Below are 16465 nucleotides of genomic sequence, written 5' to 3'. Positions count from 1 at the left end.
CTGAAAAGAGAAAGTAAACACTAATTAATCTTCAGATACTGAGACATGGACATTCAGAAGCACATATATATACTGCATGCTCACTAAGTTGTACAATTATATTATATAATATCAAGTTCTAACTTCAAATATATTCTTAGGATTTTAGTAGCTTTCCCCAAAACCACTTTCTATTTTACCTTTCTGAAAAATACTATGAAGTCTTTTCTACCAAATTCATAGTGATACCTCAGCCCCATGGTATATCTTTTGAAGAAAATTCAGTAAGTTCCTATGAATAACTACTGACCAAACCTGTGGCTACAGTTTTTTGTTACAAAAATACATTTCTTTTTGAACACGCATTGTCCTGTCTTGCCCTTGGGACCAGACAGCTTTTCAGCATTGCAAGAAATTGCGCTGGCATTTCAAGTGGCCAACTGCTAGCTGTTGGAAAGCTTTAATGGACTGAGACCATAGCAATTAACATCACACGCAGCTGGACTACGTTGTAACAGTTAACCGAAAAGATTCTCAAGGAAAGGCTAAAACTAAAAGTTGCACTAGATGGGAAATCAACAAAACTCAAAAGGAAATTCATGTATTTTGGACTTCAAAAATGTTAAGATGATCTTAAAGCTTTAACTACACTTAATTTGGGATGTGCTTTTACTGCTCACACTACCTATGAAAGATAATTTATCATTACTGGACAGTATCATAGCCAAAACAAAGTAACATTTTCCTGAAAATTTAATACACATGGTAGAGTGCATCATTCACTACATGAACTGGGTATCTGCAGGAAATATGCCATACTTGAGTATTTTCTTCAGTCCTAAACTGTTGTGAGAAGCTTGACTCTATATGGAAATGTATGTATTGGAGACCTTGTAACATTCCTTTCCAACAAGAACAACTTTTTGGACTAACAGTTGCAAACTCCCCTCCCCCCACAACAATTTTATATTGACTGTATATTTGAATTGTGGAAACAGTAAAGAGAGAGTTCTTTAACAAAAAAAAAAAAAAAAAAAAAACACCACAAAAAAACCCCACTTTCCTGACCATGTCTAGTGTGTCATTTACACAAATGACTAATGTTTCTCTAAATTACTGGCAGCTAAATGGTGTAAGAAAAATAAATTTCAGTGAAGTCTTCCAGAGTAGCCAGTGTACAGTATTGACAGATAAGTGAAGTATGTGAGCCATATCTTGGGAACACTTATTTTGGCTGTTTGAGCCAAAAGCAGCACATAAAGCTGAATCAAAAGCAATACAAAATTAATGAGCTTACTTCTTTCCTTCCAAGAATTAATAAAGGTGCGTTGTCAGCTTGAGCCAAGATGTGACTCAATAAAATATAGCACTGACACTCCTCCCCAATGATTTACTGAAGTGTACTATTCACACTCAAGCTGTCAATATCTATTTTACTACCTTATTTTTTATTTGTAGACACCCCCCCCCATATATATGTACACCAAGAACTACCACATTCTTGCTACCGTCTTTGTCCTGTGGGATTCTAAATGTAAACTGAGGTATCAAGCACACAGCTAAGTAATCCACCATTTCCATCTTGGATAGCAGCTTCCATAGCAGCTCATGAATAAGACTTGTACCTATTATTTTATCTTCTCATAATTCACATTTCTCAGGGAAGCTACTGATTTCACATGCATTTTTGATAAGCAAGCCTTATAGGAACCAGGGATTCCTCACTGGTGACTTGACAGCACTCTTTTTAAAGTCAGATATCCAGTGTGAGCTTCTTAGTGAAGGGGTGAATGGCAGCTGGACATCCATTAAATACCTCTGCTCTAGCCATGAAAAAGCAGTGGAACTTTCTGAAGTGTCTCAACCCTCTCCATGAAAAGGACAGCATATTCCTAATACCTAAATTGTAGGTAGCTACTTCAGTAGAAGCAGAACAAGATTTGGAAAAGCTAAGCAGTTTTGTTTCTCGCAACAGATGAAAATCAGAAGCCATCTTACACTGGGACTGACTTACAGTCCACCTAGATCAGTATCCTGTGTCCAACAGTGGCAATACGCAGATGCAAACAGAAGCATAAGCATCGGGCAAGCATGTATGATACTCCTCTTCCAGCTTTGCTAGCTTTCAGCCTTTTTCAGCTAGACTTCTTAGCTGGACGAAGATTTTGCATATTTAATGGCCCTCAATGGATATCTCTTTCACGAACATAGCCAGCCTTCTGATGACCATCTGTGAACTTCTAGTTTAGTCTTCTATGAGCTCCAGTATTTTAGGATCTCCCTACTCCCCTTTCCTCTCCCCATTTCCCTGTTTTTCAACCCTGAATTGCATCTACTGCATTATTTTACAGTCACTCAATCTCATAAGGTGCTTCTACAATTCCTCAGAGCAGGCATTTGGATTAAAACTGCCCACAAAGCAGTTTTCTGGAAGACTGTATAAGGATGATGAAAGATGGAGTAGCTTGGGTCTCAGCCACTCTGCTAACAGAGTTAATCTTCATCATGCAGGTTATTTTACAGATAACTCCAGCAGCATGAGAGGCACATTCATACAAGTTGCTCTTTAAGAAGGAAGGGACAAGGCCTGAGGTCTTGGCTTATAGTTTAGCCAGTCAAATGAGTCAAGCCAGTTCTAAAACATTTCATCTGGTTGGAAGTGATGCCTTTGGTTTGGAGGACTGGTGAATCTATCTACCAGCAATTAGAAAGATTTAATACAGAGCACCAAGACTATATTCGGACAAGAGACTGTCAGCTCCAAGAATGAGTCATAAACATCTCAGGTTTAAAGTTACCCAGCCCATGAGGACACAGAGACAACTCTTTCCGCTTGGAAGAAAGAAAAAGCATTGGTGAAGACTGGCTACACACAAAAACCAGCAGAACAGCTCTGTGGTAAGACATTGGCTGTGTGTGGGACAGCAAATCATTCTGGTTTTAGAATATATGAAAAAATGGCACAAGGTAGGAGATCACAGTACTCAGACTTGCACAGCATGGTGGAATAATGAGAAAGCAGAAGTAATAACGGAGACCAGTAAACCCTGTAGTAATCCAAGCCCAGAAAAAAAAAAAAAAAAACCCAAAAAAACCACAAAAAACCAAGAAGCACCTCTCAAGCAGATGCTCAAAGAGCTACATGACAACACAGGAAGATGCAACACATCCCTGTGATGAATTTGCACACAGCCTCAACACTTGAACACTTAGGGACTCAACTTTTTTCTTCACATGGACATTAGAAACGAAGAGCTGTTGCTCGGCTTCCGCCACGCATGACAAGTTGGAACTCAATCACAGCTCTCATGGTGTCACTTTGGGACAGCCATTCTCTGAGACTAAAACAAAAGGTAGAGACAGGGAGTATCATTTCCTGTACTCTGTAGAAAGAGCAAGCGCGTACTCCTCCAGAGTACAAGTGACAGAGAGATTTAGTCTTCCTCTAGACTTCTGGCTTTGAGTCAGAAGCAGGATCAAACTGTGGAACACTTTGTGCAATAAGTTGATGAAGGAACTCTTGAACTTAGAAAGCTGCTATATGAGGCTCTTGCTACTACTCTACTGCTCAGAAAATTATGCAGATGAAGTATCTATAATAACGTGGTCCTCACTTAAGCAGTAAAAACTACATTATGGCCACTTGAAAGGGAAGACCCACACTCCAAAAAGAGCAAGTAGTAAGGCTGCCCCCCATGCAAGTTAAACCAAATAGTCACTCCAAATAAATTCGTAATTCTCCAATCTACTTTTCAGAGAGATTGGTTGAAAGGAAAGCCCTGGGCCAAACCCCAAACTGGAGAGTAAAAAGGAGTGGATGTGACTCAAATAATACTAGGAAAATTCCGCAGTACAGCATGCTCCCCTCTCCATGATTGTCCCATTGGCATCTAGGAATAAAACCAATAGCACCCCTTCAGATACACCCAAAATATTCTAGCTCATCACGTTGGACTTCTTACAATGTAAACAGAGACAGTCATTTGAAAAGCAATGCTAAACTTTTTGGGAAATTGCAAGGTAAAAGAGACTGCTTTTTCAGATGTTGGTTATAGGATTCCTTTTTTTAAGAAACTGGAACAATTTCTCGGAAAATATGGGACAAACATTATTAACAATATTAATTAAATATTAACCAACATCAGTAAATATTACTTGAACTTGTAGTCATCAGTCAATGCAGCAAGGAGCTTCATATTGCTAGCTCACAAGTGCAGGCAGCACAAGAAGTAAGTACTAGTCTATTCTTCAAATCAAGATAACAAGAACACACCTGAAAACATCACAAACTGAATTTCATTTTTTATATTCTTTACCCGCTTCTGCAAAGAGTGGTTAAGTTTACAACTTGTCTCTGAAACTGTTTTCCCCTATTTACAAAAGATGACTTCACTGACACGCAGACTGGAACCAGGGATTAGACAGCACAGGTTCATTTTACCCGATTAATGGTGGGCTGTTGCAGCAGGAGTTCTGCCCAGTATGAAAGATTAACTCAAGTTTTGACATATGCTACACCCAGTTCCTCAGGATTCAATGGGGGATGCTACTGTCTTTGGTATGAATGCAAAAGAAACCCATCCCTCCTAAATGCAAAGACACCATAGCTTCAACATGCCTCTAGCAGCCCCAATTTACCATTCACACCTTCCTTCGAGGGGAAAGGCCAACTGTAAAGAGCTGTCTCGGGAGCAGAATACAGGCAAACAGTTATCATGTCTCACTCCTAAAGCACAACCTGCTCCTAGGTAGTTCAGTAGCAAACCTGGTACTACATGTAGTTTGAGAAGGAAGAGGGAAGTATGCAAGTAATAAAATTGATTAAATATCAGACCGCAGTTCTAAAACCATTTTAGTATGCCTTTGTTCTCCAGCCTTTCCAGATAATCATTTTTATGATCACTGATTTCCAATTAAATATGTTACCCATAATGTCATAGGGAAACAGAGACACAAACCAATAAAGCTTTTTTTGGTGAAAGGTTACATTCAAACTGCCTTACATATTTACAAATCCATATGGCTTCATAAATAAGTGTAGTGTGTGCAGTTCCAGAAAAACATCTAAGCTGCACACACTGCAAACCTTGTATAAACACTATAGATTTGTCCATGCTGCCAAAGAGTTGCAATAAGCTTTTGTTTACAACAGCGAAGAACTATCCAATGCTTTTATTATTTTGCCCGCTACTCTGAAGCACTTAGCAATCTTTCCACTCAGCATGTTAATTATGGAAGATGCTTTTTGTATTACATGATTTATTTAAAGCCTGTTGAATCTCAATTTATGAAATCCAGATTGTGAAGCATCACATCACAATTTATTCTTCTCCTTAGCGTCTTTGGTCAGTAATAGCAATTTTACAGTATGCTACGCCAAATAAATATACTTTAATACCTTAATCAGGCATTTAGGAAGCTGCTTACAAAGACTCAATGCACAGTAGCATCTCTGCAGTTAAAGGTCAAATGCAATTTCCATTTTGACCTCTGTCTTAGCATGCACAAAACCAAAACCATACATGTATATGCTAGCGTTAAAATCTGGATTGCAGGTTGGGTTTTTTTAAGCTAATTATTTTTCCCAACTTTGAAAAGATTGTATAAGCATGGCCAAATCAATTCCCCCCCTCCTTTAAACAAAAAACACCACGTTTTTAGTGTTTTCAGATGTTGAGATCTTTTATGATAGCTGAAGACACTAATTTGAGGAGAAAGAACCAGCCATCAGCCAAAGTCCAGTCTTTTGAAGATAATACAGCTACGTGACAATTTCTGGCAGCTGGCCGTTGAACAGTCAGGATCAGTTGGTGTCTTATATCCTCCCTCATTTTTCACATAAATGCGTGACATACATCTGGCTCTGGTAGAAATTTCAGTTCATCTTTTAGGCCCACCAGTATGCCTTCTTTCTTCTTGATCCTCTTTGCATATGAAATTTCATAATCATTTTATCTTAAAATCATACACCGTGTCAATAGCACAGCATACAGCTGAAGTGCTAAAATCAAAAATAAATTTGGGTATAAAATATTGTGCCAGTACAGCACTGTGTTTGTATGGGCATATGCATGCTATTTCAATCCACAGAAAACAAAATCAGTAAAGAGGATCAAAGTCAGACCTTTTACAGTTAACTATTAGGAAAAAACTGCAGAAGGGAACTAGAAAAAAAGAACAACAGTTTCCAAAGCCTACCTTATACCAACAGGCACATGTGTTGTTCTAAAATTGTTACTGCTACTGGCAAGGAGGGCAGACTATCAAAATTTACAACTGGCACTTTCAAGTTTCAGCAGAACATTTCCATACCTTCTTAAACAGCTATTGAACCTATGCACATATCTACCCTGCAAAGTCTATCATTCAACATCAATTAGTAGTATTTTTTGGAAAGCAGCACTTCAGAGCCAAAGGGAGGGTGATAGCCAGAGAATCCTAGGAAAAGATAACAAGGATGGGGGGGGGACATACTGAAGGCATTCTAGCACCTCAGACATACAACTCATTGATACACAGGCTCCACAAGCTTCATAGTTTCTCCACTTCAGTATCACGTAGCACAAGAGAACTGTTGGTTTGCCTGAGGCTCAACAACAGTGCAACAAGTAGAAGGTAGTAAGCTACATGCACCAGTTATATCTATTAATGTTGTCTCTTAACTGCTTGACTTTCTATTGTCAGCTACCTCACCACTAATCTTTATGTTTTGGAATAAAACCACTAGAAACATTCCTGGGTTTCTGCTATGGTGAGTGCTGCTGAATATTCTCAAGAATTCTGTATCTTAGGACTCAGCAGAACAACTTATACTAAAAAAACCTGAATTTTTCTAAGAGGCAACGGTTAAAATTCCTGCTTACTTGGAAAGCTGAGTAAAAATATGCCAAAGTAAGAACTGGCTTCTACCTTCCACATCATTTCTCAACTTTGTACTGTCTGTCACTTTAACATCCCTCACATTATGTGCCTCCTTCAACAGATATTGCCAGACTTTATTGAACTAATAAACAATTTTGAAAATATCCTGCCCTATATCTAAATAACGCCTTTAGATGCTCCATTGGTATGCCTTTAGATGCTCCCACAAAAAAAATAAATTAAAATTTAAAAATTTTTTTAAAAATTCAGAGTAAAATCCAAATAACTAGAGTCATCACCTGCCCCTCTACTCTGCTCTGGTGAGACCTCACCTGGAGTGTTGTATCCAGCTCTGGAACCCTCAGCACAAGAAGAACATGGAACTGTTGGAGCTGGGCCAGATGAGGGCTACAAAAATGATCCAAGGGCTGGAGCACCTCTCTTATGAGGACAGGCTGAGGGAGTTGGGGTTGTTCAGCCTGGAGAAGAGAAGGCTGCGAGGAGACCTGACTGCAGCCTTTCAGTACTCAAAGGGGGCCCATAGGAAAGATGGGGAAAATCTTTTTAGTAGGGCCAGCTGTGACAGGACAAGGGGTAATGGCTTTAAACTGAAGCAGGGTAGGTTTAGACTGGATCTAAGGCAGAAATTCTTTACAACAAGGGTGGTAAAACACTGGAAGGGGTTGCCCAGAGAGGTGGTGGAGGCCCCATCCCTGGGAACATTCCAGGCCAGGTTGGACGGGGCTGTGAGCAACCTGATCTGGTTAGCGGTGTCCCTGCTCCTGCAGGGGGGTTAGACTAGATGACCTCTAGGGGTCCCTTCCAACCCAAAACATTCTATGATTATATGATCATCATAGTGTTTTCAGCAGCAGTGGCTAACTGCCTTACAGACATCTTATTTGAAATTTGCTTAGACTGTTATGCAAGACATTTCTGTTAATTTACTCAGTCAATAATGATGAATTTGCTTCGATATCGAGACAAGTGAAAATATATTGAGCTAAAGTAATATTCACCTAAGGTTATGCCCTTTGAATGATTACCATGGGGTGGAGAGTAGAACAATATACTTCCACTGTTACTCTGAATGAAGGCATTTATATATGGTATTTTGCCAGGAATAGAAATTACTCCTGTTTTTTAAAGTCTGACCCAATGCAGCTGCTTTGTTTAAAAAGAAGTTAATGATTACTTTTGCATCCACTTCAATATATCAAAAAAACATTATTCCAAAATCAAAGCAATATAAGCAATTTTTATTTGTTATTTGAAAGAAATTAAATGGAAAAAAGCCAGGTTTTTTTAAATTCAACCATCATACTTTCTTCATTAACATTTTGCAATGTTTGACAATACTTCATAAAATAGCTTTAATATTACCTAAAATGTTGCAATTTAGCCTTTGTAAGTTTCGCCAAACTTTCCACAGCTCATTCTCCAAAGCTTACTGACTCATACCAAAAAAAAAAAAAAAAAAAACCAAAACCAAAAAAACCTCAGATTTATATAGTTTCATCCCAAAAATTAAAAAAAAAAAAAACAAAACCAAAAAAAAACCTCAGATTTATATAGTTTCATCCTAAAAATGATTTAAGCTAAAATACCAAAAAGTTGCAAGTTTCCAGACCTCCCTTTCATACTACATTCATTTAGGAAATATTTTAATGACAGGCAATCCTAAAAGAGAAGCAGAGATGCAGTATATTTAACAGGCCAAGTTAAAGAGTTCACACAGGAAAAAAAAGTAAGACTTTCAAACATCACATACTTAAACAGACACTATCAAAGGTATCAGATTTCCTAACTTCTGGTTTCACAAAATACATTCTTTTCATTTGCTAACAGAGCAGACTCTACAGAAAAACAGATTAAGACAACACTTGAGTATCATTTCTGGTTACTAATAGCTAGACCTTCTCCGAGATTTTTTTCAAAACTCGTTTCATAGTTTAACTAAAGCTATCTTAATCTAAATAGAGATATGAGAAAGATTTTTGTATATATAAATGCACATGCATATATATATATGTATAAAGTAAGCTTAAATCTAGGACTTAGTAGGACGTTGACTCTCAAAGATGATCTATAATGTGAACAAACTATTTTCTACACTGTCAGGCTATGCTTAATTTTGGAAAATTAAGCTGGTGATTTTTTTTTTCCTTACTCCCTAAGAAATATTAAATATATCAGTTATGGCAAAACTCTTGTCCCGAAAGTGCTTTTTAATTGAATATAGGTACCAGGAACTGAAAAAGTGGGTTATAATCAGAATTTAAAACTCATCTCCTTTATTGCCATAAACAGAGCTTTGTAATTCAAGACAAAAACCCTGAGTAAATTAATTTTAAAAGTTCAACAGACTAGTTAAACAACTTAAGTCCAAATCTAATCCCAAGATCATCTGAAACAGTTTTAGTACTCCAGACTTCTCAAACAATTGCTAGTGAGAACTTAACTTTTGAAAGCTGTTTAGAACATATCAATTAGCAAATACCAAGTCCTACAACAAATACCTTGCAGATACAGAGTTAACAATCACACTTTAAAAAACCTGCTTCCCCATTTAACAAACAGGCATTCCAAACCAGCATGCAATTTTGTCTAACAAAAAATAATTCCCAGAAGTATTTCAGTAATATGGAGATTTTGTTCTGCTCCCATCATGAGCAGACAAAATTAACCTAGCTTCATGATAATGCTAAACAATACACCCAGCTAAGAGCAGCAATTGGATATAGCGTTACTTTTGTACTTCTTGATATGTAAGTTTATACTCTTGCAGGACCAGCAGTTTTCTATGAACTGGATTCCCTATTAAGACATCTCTTGTATTCACCTTTAAAAAAAAAATTGCTATCAGAAGCAGATGAAATCTACAGTCTTTTCTCCACTAAGTGCTAGCATGGTACCCTGGCATCCGCTGGTATCAGTGGCATTATGCAACTTCAAAGAAAACAAAGCTACTCAGAAAATTAAGTATAAAAGCAGTTTTAGAAACACTGCGGTTCTCAAAGGAAACCACTGCAGCTTCTATTAGCATATATTTATATATATACACAAATACAAATATATATATATAATATATAGTAATATGAAATTATTAGAGAAAATCTTTCTTCACCTACATACTAACTTTAAGAGTTGCCCAGATCACATGCTTTTAATAACGTGGTTAAAATTCTGGTGTCACTGATAGTTCTGTTTTCTTACCAAGCAATTGCACATTTTATTTCAACTATTAGCTATCACGCAATATAAATTCTACTGGTTTTAAGAGCATACTTCAATTTAGGCAGGTACTCATTTATTTTTCTTAAAGGAAGTTAATTTTGTAATCATGAAATATTATGAATGGCCATTAACAGTGTGGTAGAAAAAACAGGTTTTCCATAGGTATACAGAGATACTTACAGCCGTTCAAGTTGTTTTAGATCCTGAAATGCTCCGCGTTCTATCACACTAATCTGATTTTCTTCCAAGTGTCTGCAATTTAAGAAATACCAGTGAATTTTTAGACAACAAAGTAAGAGAACTTCCCCACTTCTCTTCACACGTGCTACAAAATTACTTTTCACAGAAGCACCAGTAACAGTTCTAATTAGAGTTTATTAATAAAATCCAGACAAAACAGCACTATTTCTCTTGAACACTATCAGAAAACTGATTCAAAAATTGCCTCCTGACTGTCATATTCGGTGAACATTTTTGTTCCAAAACTTTTATAACCATAACCAATATGCTCAGAAAGGTGTTGCTCCAGAGGCTGATTGTTACGTCCATAGTATAGTACTCTTAATTTATATAACGTAATTGAGATAAACCAACTCCTACAGCCCACTCAATGTCACCAGATTTTTTTGTCCAGTCTTTATGTTCTGCAAAGCTTTCAGGCTTGCCCCAGAGTAAACCATTTGTACGTAATCCAAAGCAGCTCAATCTCTCCAGAAACACAGCCATCGCAGCTACGTGTGACAACCATATACAGCCCCACTGTACAACAGGGTGCAAAAACCTAAGGGAAACTCCCAGGTTTCCACTGTGTCTGACCCTGCTTTTCTTCACCCCCTGAGGCTGAAGGAAGGATAAGTCATAAGCAGTCAGACTGACTTCTCTTTGATTGACACTGTGCAGGAAATGACTATTCATTTACACAGCAGAAATGCACTTTATAGATGAAGTGGAAGCCAAGGAATGGAGGTAGCAATAGTCCCATGTAAGCCGACCTTCCTCCTCTCTGTGCTGCCTTCCAGCACCCACCCATTTTCTGCTTCTGTAAAAGCACTCAAATGCGTGGACTAAACCTCTAGGCTCACTGAACATTTTACATGGCTTTAGCTAAAACACAAAAAGGAAGAACTTAACACACAGTAAGTCTGGGCTCAGCCAAAACTAACTAGTGAAAAAACACTATTCTTGCTTGCTCTCAACAGCCACTCCTCTGCACCCAGGCATATGAGGATGCTCAGAGCTGTTCAACTGGATAGCAGTTGCTAAGACAGACAGCACTTGTTTGTTATCCTCATTATGATGTCAGAAAACACGACTAGACCACCTCTCTAGGAACTCTGGGACAGCTGGCCTGTTTCTGTGCTGCCCACTATACCCCCAGCGCACATGGAGGAAAAAAAGAAGAAAAAATAGGGTGTCAGTAAAATATAATAGACAGGATTATGAAGAGATCATAAGAGTAAGCAAAGAGAAAATAAGAAATAAATGAAGGACTTCTAGGGACTAACAGTCCACAAAGTAAAAGCTGCATAAATTAAAATGTGAAAAACCACATACACATACCAGATATGACAGGAACATGGAGAACAGTAGAGGAAAAGACGACCATCAGGAGTACCCAGCACAGATTGACGAAGGGGAAATCATGCCTGACCAATCTGATAGCCTTCTACAATGGCATGACCAGCTGGGTAGATAAGGGGAGAGCAGTGGATGTTGTCTACCTTGACTTCAGCAAGGCTTTTGATACTGTCTCCCATAACATCCTCATAGGGAAGCTCAAGAAGTATGGGTTGGATGAGTGGATAGTGAGGTGGATTGGGAACTGGCTGAACGACAGGGCTCAGAGGGTTCTGATCGGCGGGGCAGAGTCTGGTTGGAGGCCGGTAGCTTGTGGAGTTCCCCAGGGCTCAGTACTCGGCCCAGTCTTGTTCAATTTATTCATCAATGACCTGGACAAGGGGACAGAGTGTACCATCAGCAAGTTCGCTGATGACACAAAACTGGGAGGAGTGGCTGATACACTGGACCCTGGTGGAGGACAAGCTGACCATGAGCCAGCAGGGTGCCCTTATTGCCAAGAAGGCCAATGGTATCCTGGGGCGCATTAAGAAGAGTGTGGCCAGCAGGTCAAGTGAGGTTCTCCTCCTCCTCTACTCTGCCCCGGTGAGACCCCACCTGGAGCTCTGTGTCCAGCTCTGGGCTCCCCCGTTCAAGAAAGATGAGGAACTCCTAGAAAGAGTCCAGAGGAGAACAACTAGGATGATAAAAGGGACTGGAGCATCTCCCCTATGAGGAAAGACTGAGGGAGTTGGGCTTGTTCAGCTTGAAGAAGAGAAGACTGAGAGGGGACCTCATCAATATATACAAATATCTTAAGGGTGGAAGTCACAAGGATGGAGCCAGAGTCTTTGCAGCGGTGTCCAGCGACAGGACAAGGGGCAATGGGCACAAACTGAAACATAAGAGGTTTCAGTTGAATATGAGGAAAAACTTCTTTACTTTAAGGGTGACAGAGCCCTGGAACAGGCTGCCCAGGGGGTTGTGGAGTCTCCTTCTCTGGAGATATTCAAAGCCCGCCTGGATGAAGTCCTGTGTAACATGCTCTAGGAGAACCTGCTTTAGCAGGAGGGTTGGACTAGATGATCTCCCGAGGTCCCTTCCAAACCTTGCCATTCTGTGATTCTGTGTGTAATAGGGAAATATGCACCAATGAACAGAAATGGGTACGTTAGCAGGCAGTGAAATGGCATGTCTTGGGCTTCAGATAGTCTTCATACATTGGAAGCCAGAGCCAATAGAAATATATATATTTAATAGGTATATTCTGGTTTTATTCCTGATTATTTCTGTGGCAAACACCACACTACTCAAGGGCTGAACAAGCATGTTACATAAACCTGCTGATGTACCCATGAACACAAAACAAAAAATTCGCATAAAGATAGCAATTGCATATCTTGCCTTGTTGTCAAGGGCATTCAGTATAAATGACTGCAGCAGCATTAGACAATGTCTGACACTAGAAAAAAACCACCAACACAAAACAACTACTTATATACATAATAGTATAGCACATGTATTTTAATAGACTTCCAAAATGATATTAACAGTTGGGATGGGAGCCAAGGAAATCTAAACGACTCCACAGCTAGAGATGAGTGAAACACCTTAGGAACAAAAAGTCTTCCAATACATTTGAAATGTTTTCTTAGTTTATGACAACTTGTTCAAAAGTGTTAAGGTAGGAGGAGAAAAGACTTGCCTTTTCATTGGCAGGATTCAATTAATTCATTGACTGAATTATGACTAAATAACTAACAGTTCAACAGTTGCAGTTTTAAGGACTTATTTTAGAAGATACTCGGGAAAACATTAACTGCACAGGGCAATCTTAAGAATAGAGAAAGGAATTTTCAGGGGGTGCTGGTAAGATTATTTGTGTATTTCACTCCTGATAGCTGTTTCTTTCAAAAGAAGGGGTCAGAGCAGTAAAACCAACTTGCCTCTGTCAGTGCTGGGACATACTCAAGACTAGGTTTTTGCCTTGGTTACTAAAACTTTGAATTAAGCACAACAAATACCCTTCAGCTTTCAGAAACATTTTCAATAAAAACATCTCAGCCACTGCCTTCAAACATACAGTTTCACACACATGTTTATATGATCTCCCCAATAACATAGTAATATTTCTCACTAAGAAACTTGCAAATTTGCATCCCTGCTGTAGCCCCCAGTGCCCAAATACAAGCCCAGTCAAGGCAGAAACCAACAGTTTAATGAGCTCCATAAACACTAAGAACCCAAGAGCTTAGCCTCAACTAATTCATTACATGACATGCAAAACTATTTTGTTTCTCTCATCTGGCTCCCCCCCATACACGCCCAAATATTTAAAGCTATATATTTCATTTCACATATAAAAGTAACACAACAAACTTCATTTCCACAAAGCAAATATCAGATCCCCACAATACTTCTGGCAGAGGCATCAATATCTGTGTCTGCTTCTATGTTGATGTGAAAGGGATCTAAATTACTTGATGTAATACAGAAAAAGTGTTAGAAAATTTTCAAGGGGAAAAATTAGTTCACTTTAAATGGAAAGAACCTCCAACTTTTCCTGAAAGGACTGAAACCTTCAAAGTCTATTTCTTCTTCTTTTAACCCAAGATTATTTTCTTGAGAAAAACGGTCTACATATAACTACAGTAAGCCCCTATGAAGTAGTCCTAATTTTCATCACTAAATTAGTGGCGCCATTTGAGGTTTATATAAGAGAAAACAGGAAATCAGGAATGATAAATTCGGTAGACTGATGTTTCCCCTGTTGATGTTCAAGGCCCATTTTAGAAATACAGTTAAGCTCGACTGATACTTTTAGATCAATGGACAGCACCACCTAAAGTTTTTGTATTTATTACTTCATATTAGACTAAAAAAATTCACAGGTTCCCTTGTGTACAACTTCTACAGCTACCAACTATCCCTAATCAAGTTCTGCTTAACCTTCTGCAAAAGTGCTATTAACGGGACTGTACCTTAAAGTGACCAAAATCTGAAAGTCCCATTTGCTAGTGTTTCAGCATAATGAGTTACGCAGAAGTGATTGTAAAGTGGACCAAAGTTTTTACCATAGTATTTATTAAAAGCCAGTGAAAAACAAACAATTAAATAACTCTGAAACTACATTCAGACTTTAGCATGGAACTAAAATTTACTGATTCACAAACTGTCCTCGTTGCCTGGTTTAAAAGAACACTAATAACTGTATAATGTGCAGAAATCACTAGAATTATGGACATTCTTAGTACTAGCAACCAAAAATAGTCTTACACAGAAAGACAAGTTTTGTGTTATACTCACAAGACACGGAGATTCTTCAGTCCTGTGAAGTCTGTCTTCGTGATTCTTGTGATATTATTTTTTTCTAGATCACTGCAGGGGAAAGAGAAACCAGCATTCAGGCACTATAACTGACATCGAAAATTCCATATGCAGAAAGTATCTCCATCAACAGAGCATCTATCAGCTGCTCAAATTGTACAAACGAATGTTTCCATTAAAATCTCGATAGGAAGTCATCAATCTTGATGCATTTTGCCATCTCCAAGTACATTGCTCTCATACAAGAAGTTCCTTCTAATTTTATTTCTAGCATCAGTGCTCACTATAGGCTTCTTTCTCCCTCCAGACTACAATCTTGTAAGAGGCTAAATATATTCAAGGCCCAATTGGCATAATACAGCTGAAACCCAGCACTCTGCCCCAAAACGAAGATCACACTGTGGGGTTATTCTAAACCCAAGTGAGTCTAGCTTGCCACAGAAACTTAGGATACACAGAGCTTGAGGAGAGAACAACTTCAATGACTCCTAAGCGTGGTGCTACCCAAATGACTGGAAGATTTGCAAAGCAAAGTTACAGAACAGCTTACATTTTTTTCCAAGCATCCTATTTGGGCAGTCTCCTGATCCCAGCTTTTTCAAAATGCTGGTTTTCAGAAGATACTGTTAATCACACTGACCTGTTTCCCATGTGTGTTCACCCTTTGCCAATTCCTACATTCTGTCTTTAAACTCTCAATTTCCTAACACCTCTGTTACATGACAAGGCTTTTTCTGCATGTGGTCACATATCAAGTATTATGCTCTATGTTCAAAACTAGTAAGTAACTGGCTTCTTTTCTACGACAGGGAAAACCCACTGTAACCAGACCTTGAGCTGCCTGCCCACTTTTCTGCAGCTTTTCTTTGGAGTTAGCACACCAAAATACAGAAGAATTTCATGTCTAAATTTAAATCTTAATAGACTAGACATTAAAATAAAACACTCATTTGAGACATTCTATTTAATTCAAGGAAGAGTCAAATTTAAAATAAAGGAATTCATAAACTAATCCTTCTTGCAAGACTGATCCTATACTTAAGGATAGCTCTCAGTACACTAACTCCGGTGCCTTTAGAGTCACAACAAACCAAGAATATCTCCTTTCGTTTCCCAGTGTAAAGAGTCCTTCTGTCATATCATTTCAAAAGAGTATACCAAATACCTGCTGGTGCTATAGGTCCTGTATTGCTGTTTTCTCTCTACACTTGCCTTTGCTGGGCACCCCTAAAGTTCTTCAAGTTGAGCATGTCCCATTGCTTGGGGTTTGTTCGGGTTTGTTTCTGTCCAGATTGTTCTGACCTAGAGCTAGTCTTTCTTCCTGGTCTTCAGCCATGCTTATTTTAGCATAACAAGCAATATGCAGTAAATTTATAATTAATAAAAAGAGATACACTCTCCATCGTGTCACCACAAATTTGTTCTGAGTGTCAGTTTCCTAGATACAAGAAGGCTTTTATGAAAAATACATCTCTAATATTGGAATAAACTTTTTTCCTCCAAG

The 16465-nt window shown here is 38.5% G+C and overlaps 1 protein-coding gene across 1 annotated transcript in view; it reads right to left on the bottom strand.

The window, feature by feature from the left end:
• SLIT3 (slit guidance ligand 3) overlaps positions 1-15012 on the bottom strand; it is a gene marked incomplete at its 5' end in the record, with an annotated part of 500013 nt that extends 485001 nt beyond the window's left edge. The window contains 2 exons of the mRNA XM_009641607.2: positions 10258-10329; positions 14941-15012. Of these exons, the coding sequence (XP_009639902.1) occupies positions 10258-10329; positions 14941-15012 (144 nt within the window). The remainder of the gene's footprint in view (positions 1-10257; positions 10330-14940) is intronic.
• Between the last annotated feature and the right edge of the window lie 1453 nt (positions 15013-16465).

The sequence above is a fragment of the Egretta garzetta genome, unplaced genomic scaffold, assembly GCF_000687185.1.
Source record: "Egretta garzetta isolate BGI_Z169 unplaced genomic scaffold, ASM68718v1 scaffold97, whole genome shotgun sequence".
In the NCBI taxonomy this organism is placed as follows: Eukaryota; Metazoa; Chordata; class Aves; order Pelecaniformes; family Ardeidae; genus Egretta; species Egretta garzetta.
This window is presented reverse-complemented; position numbering and strand designations above follow the sequence as displayed.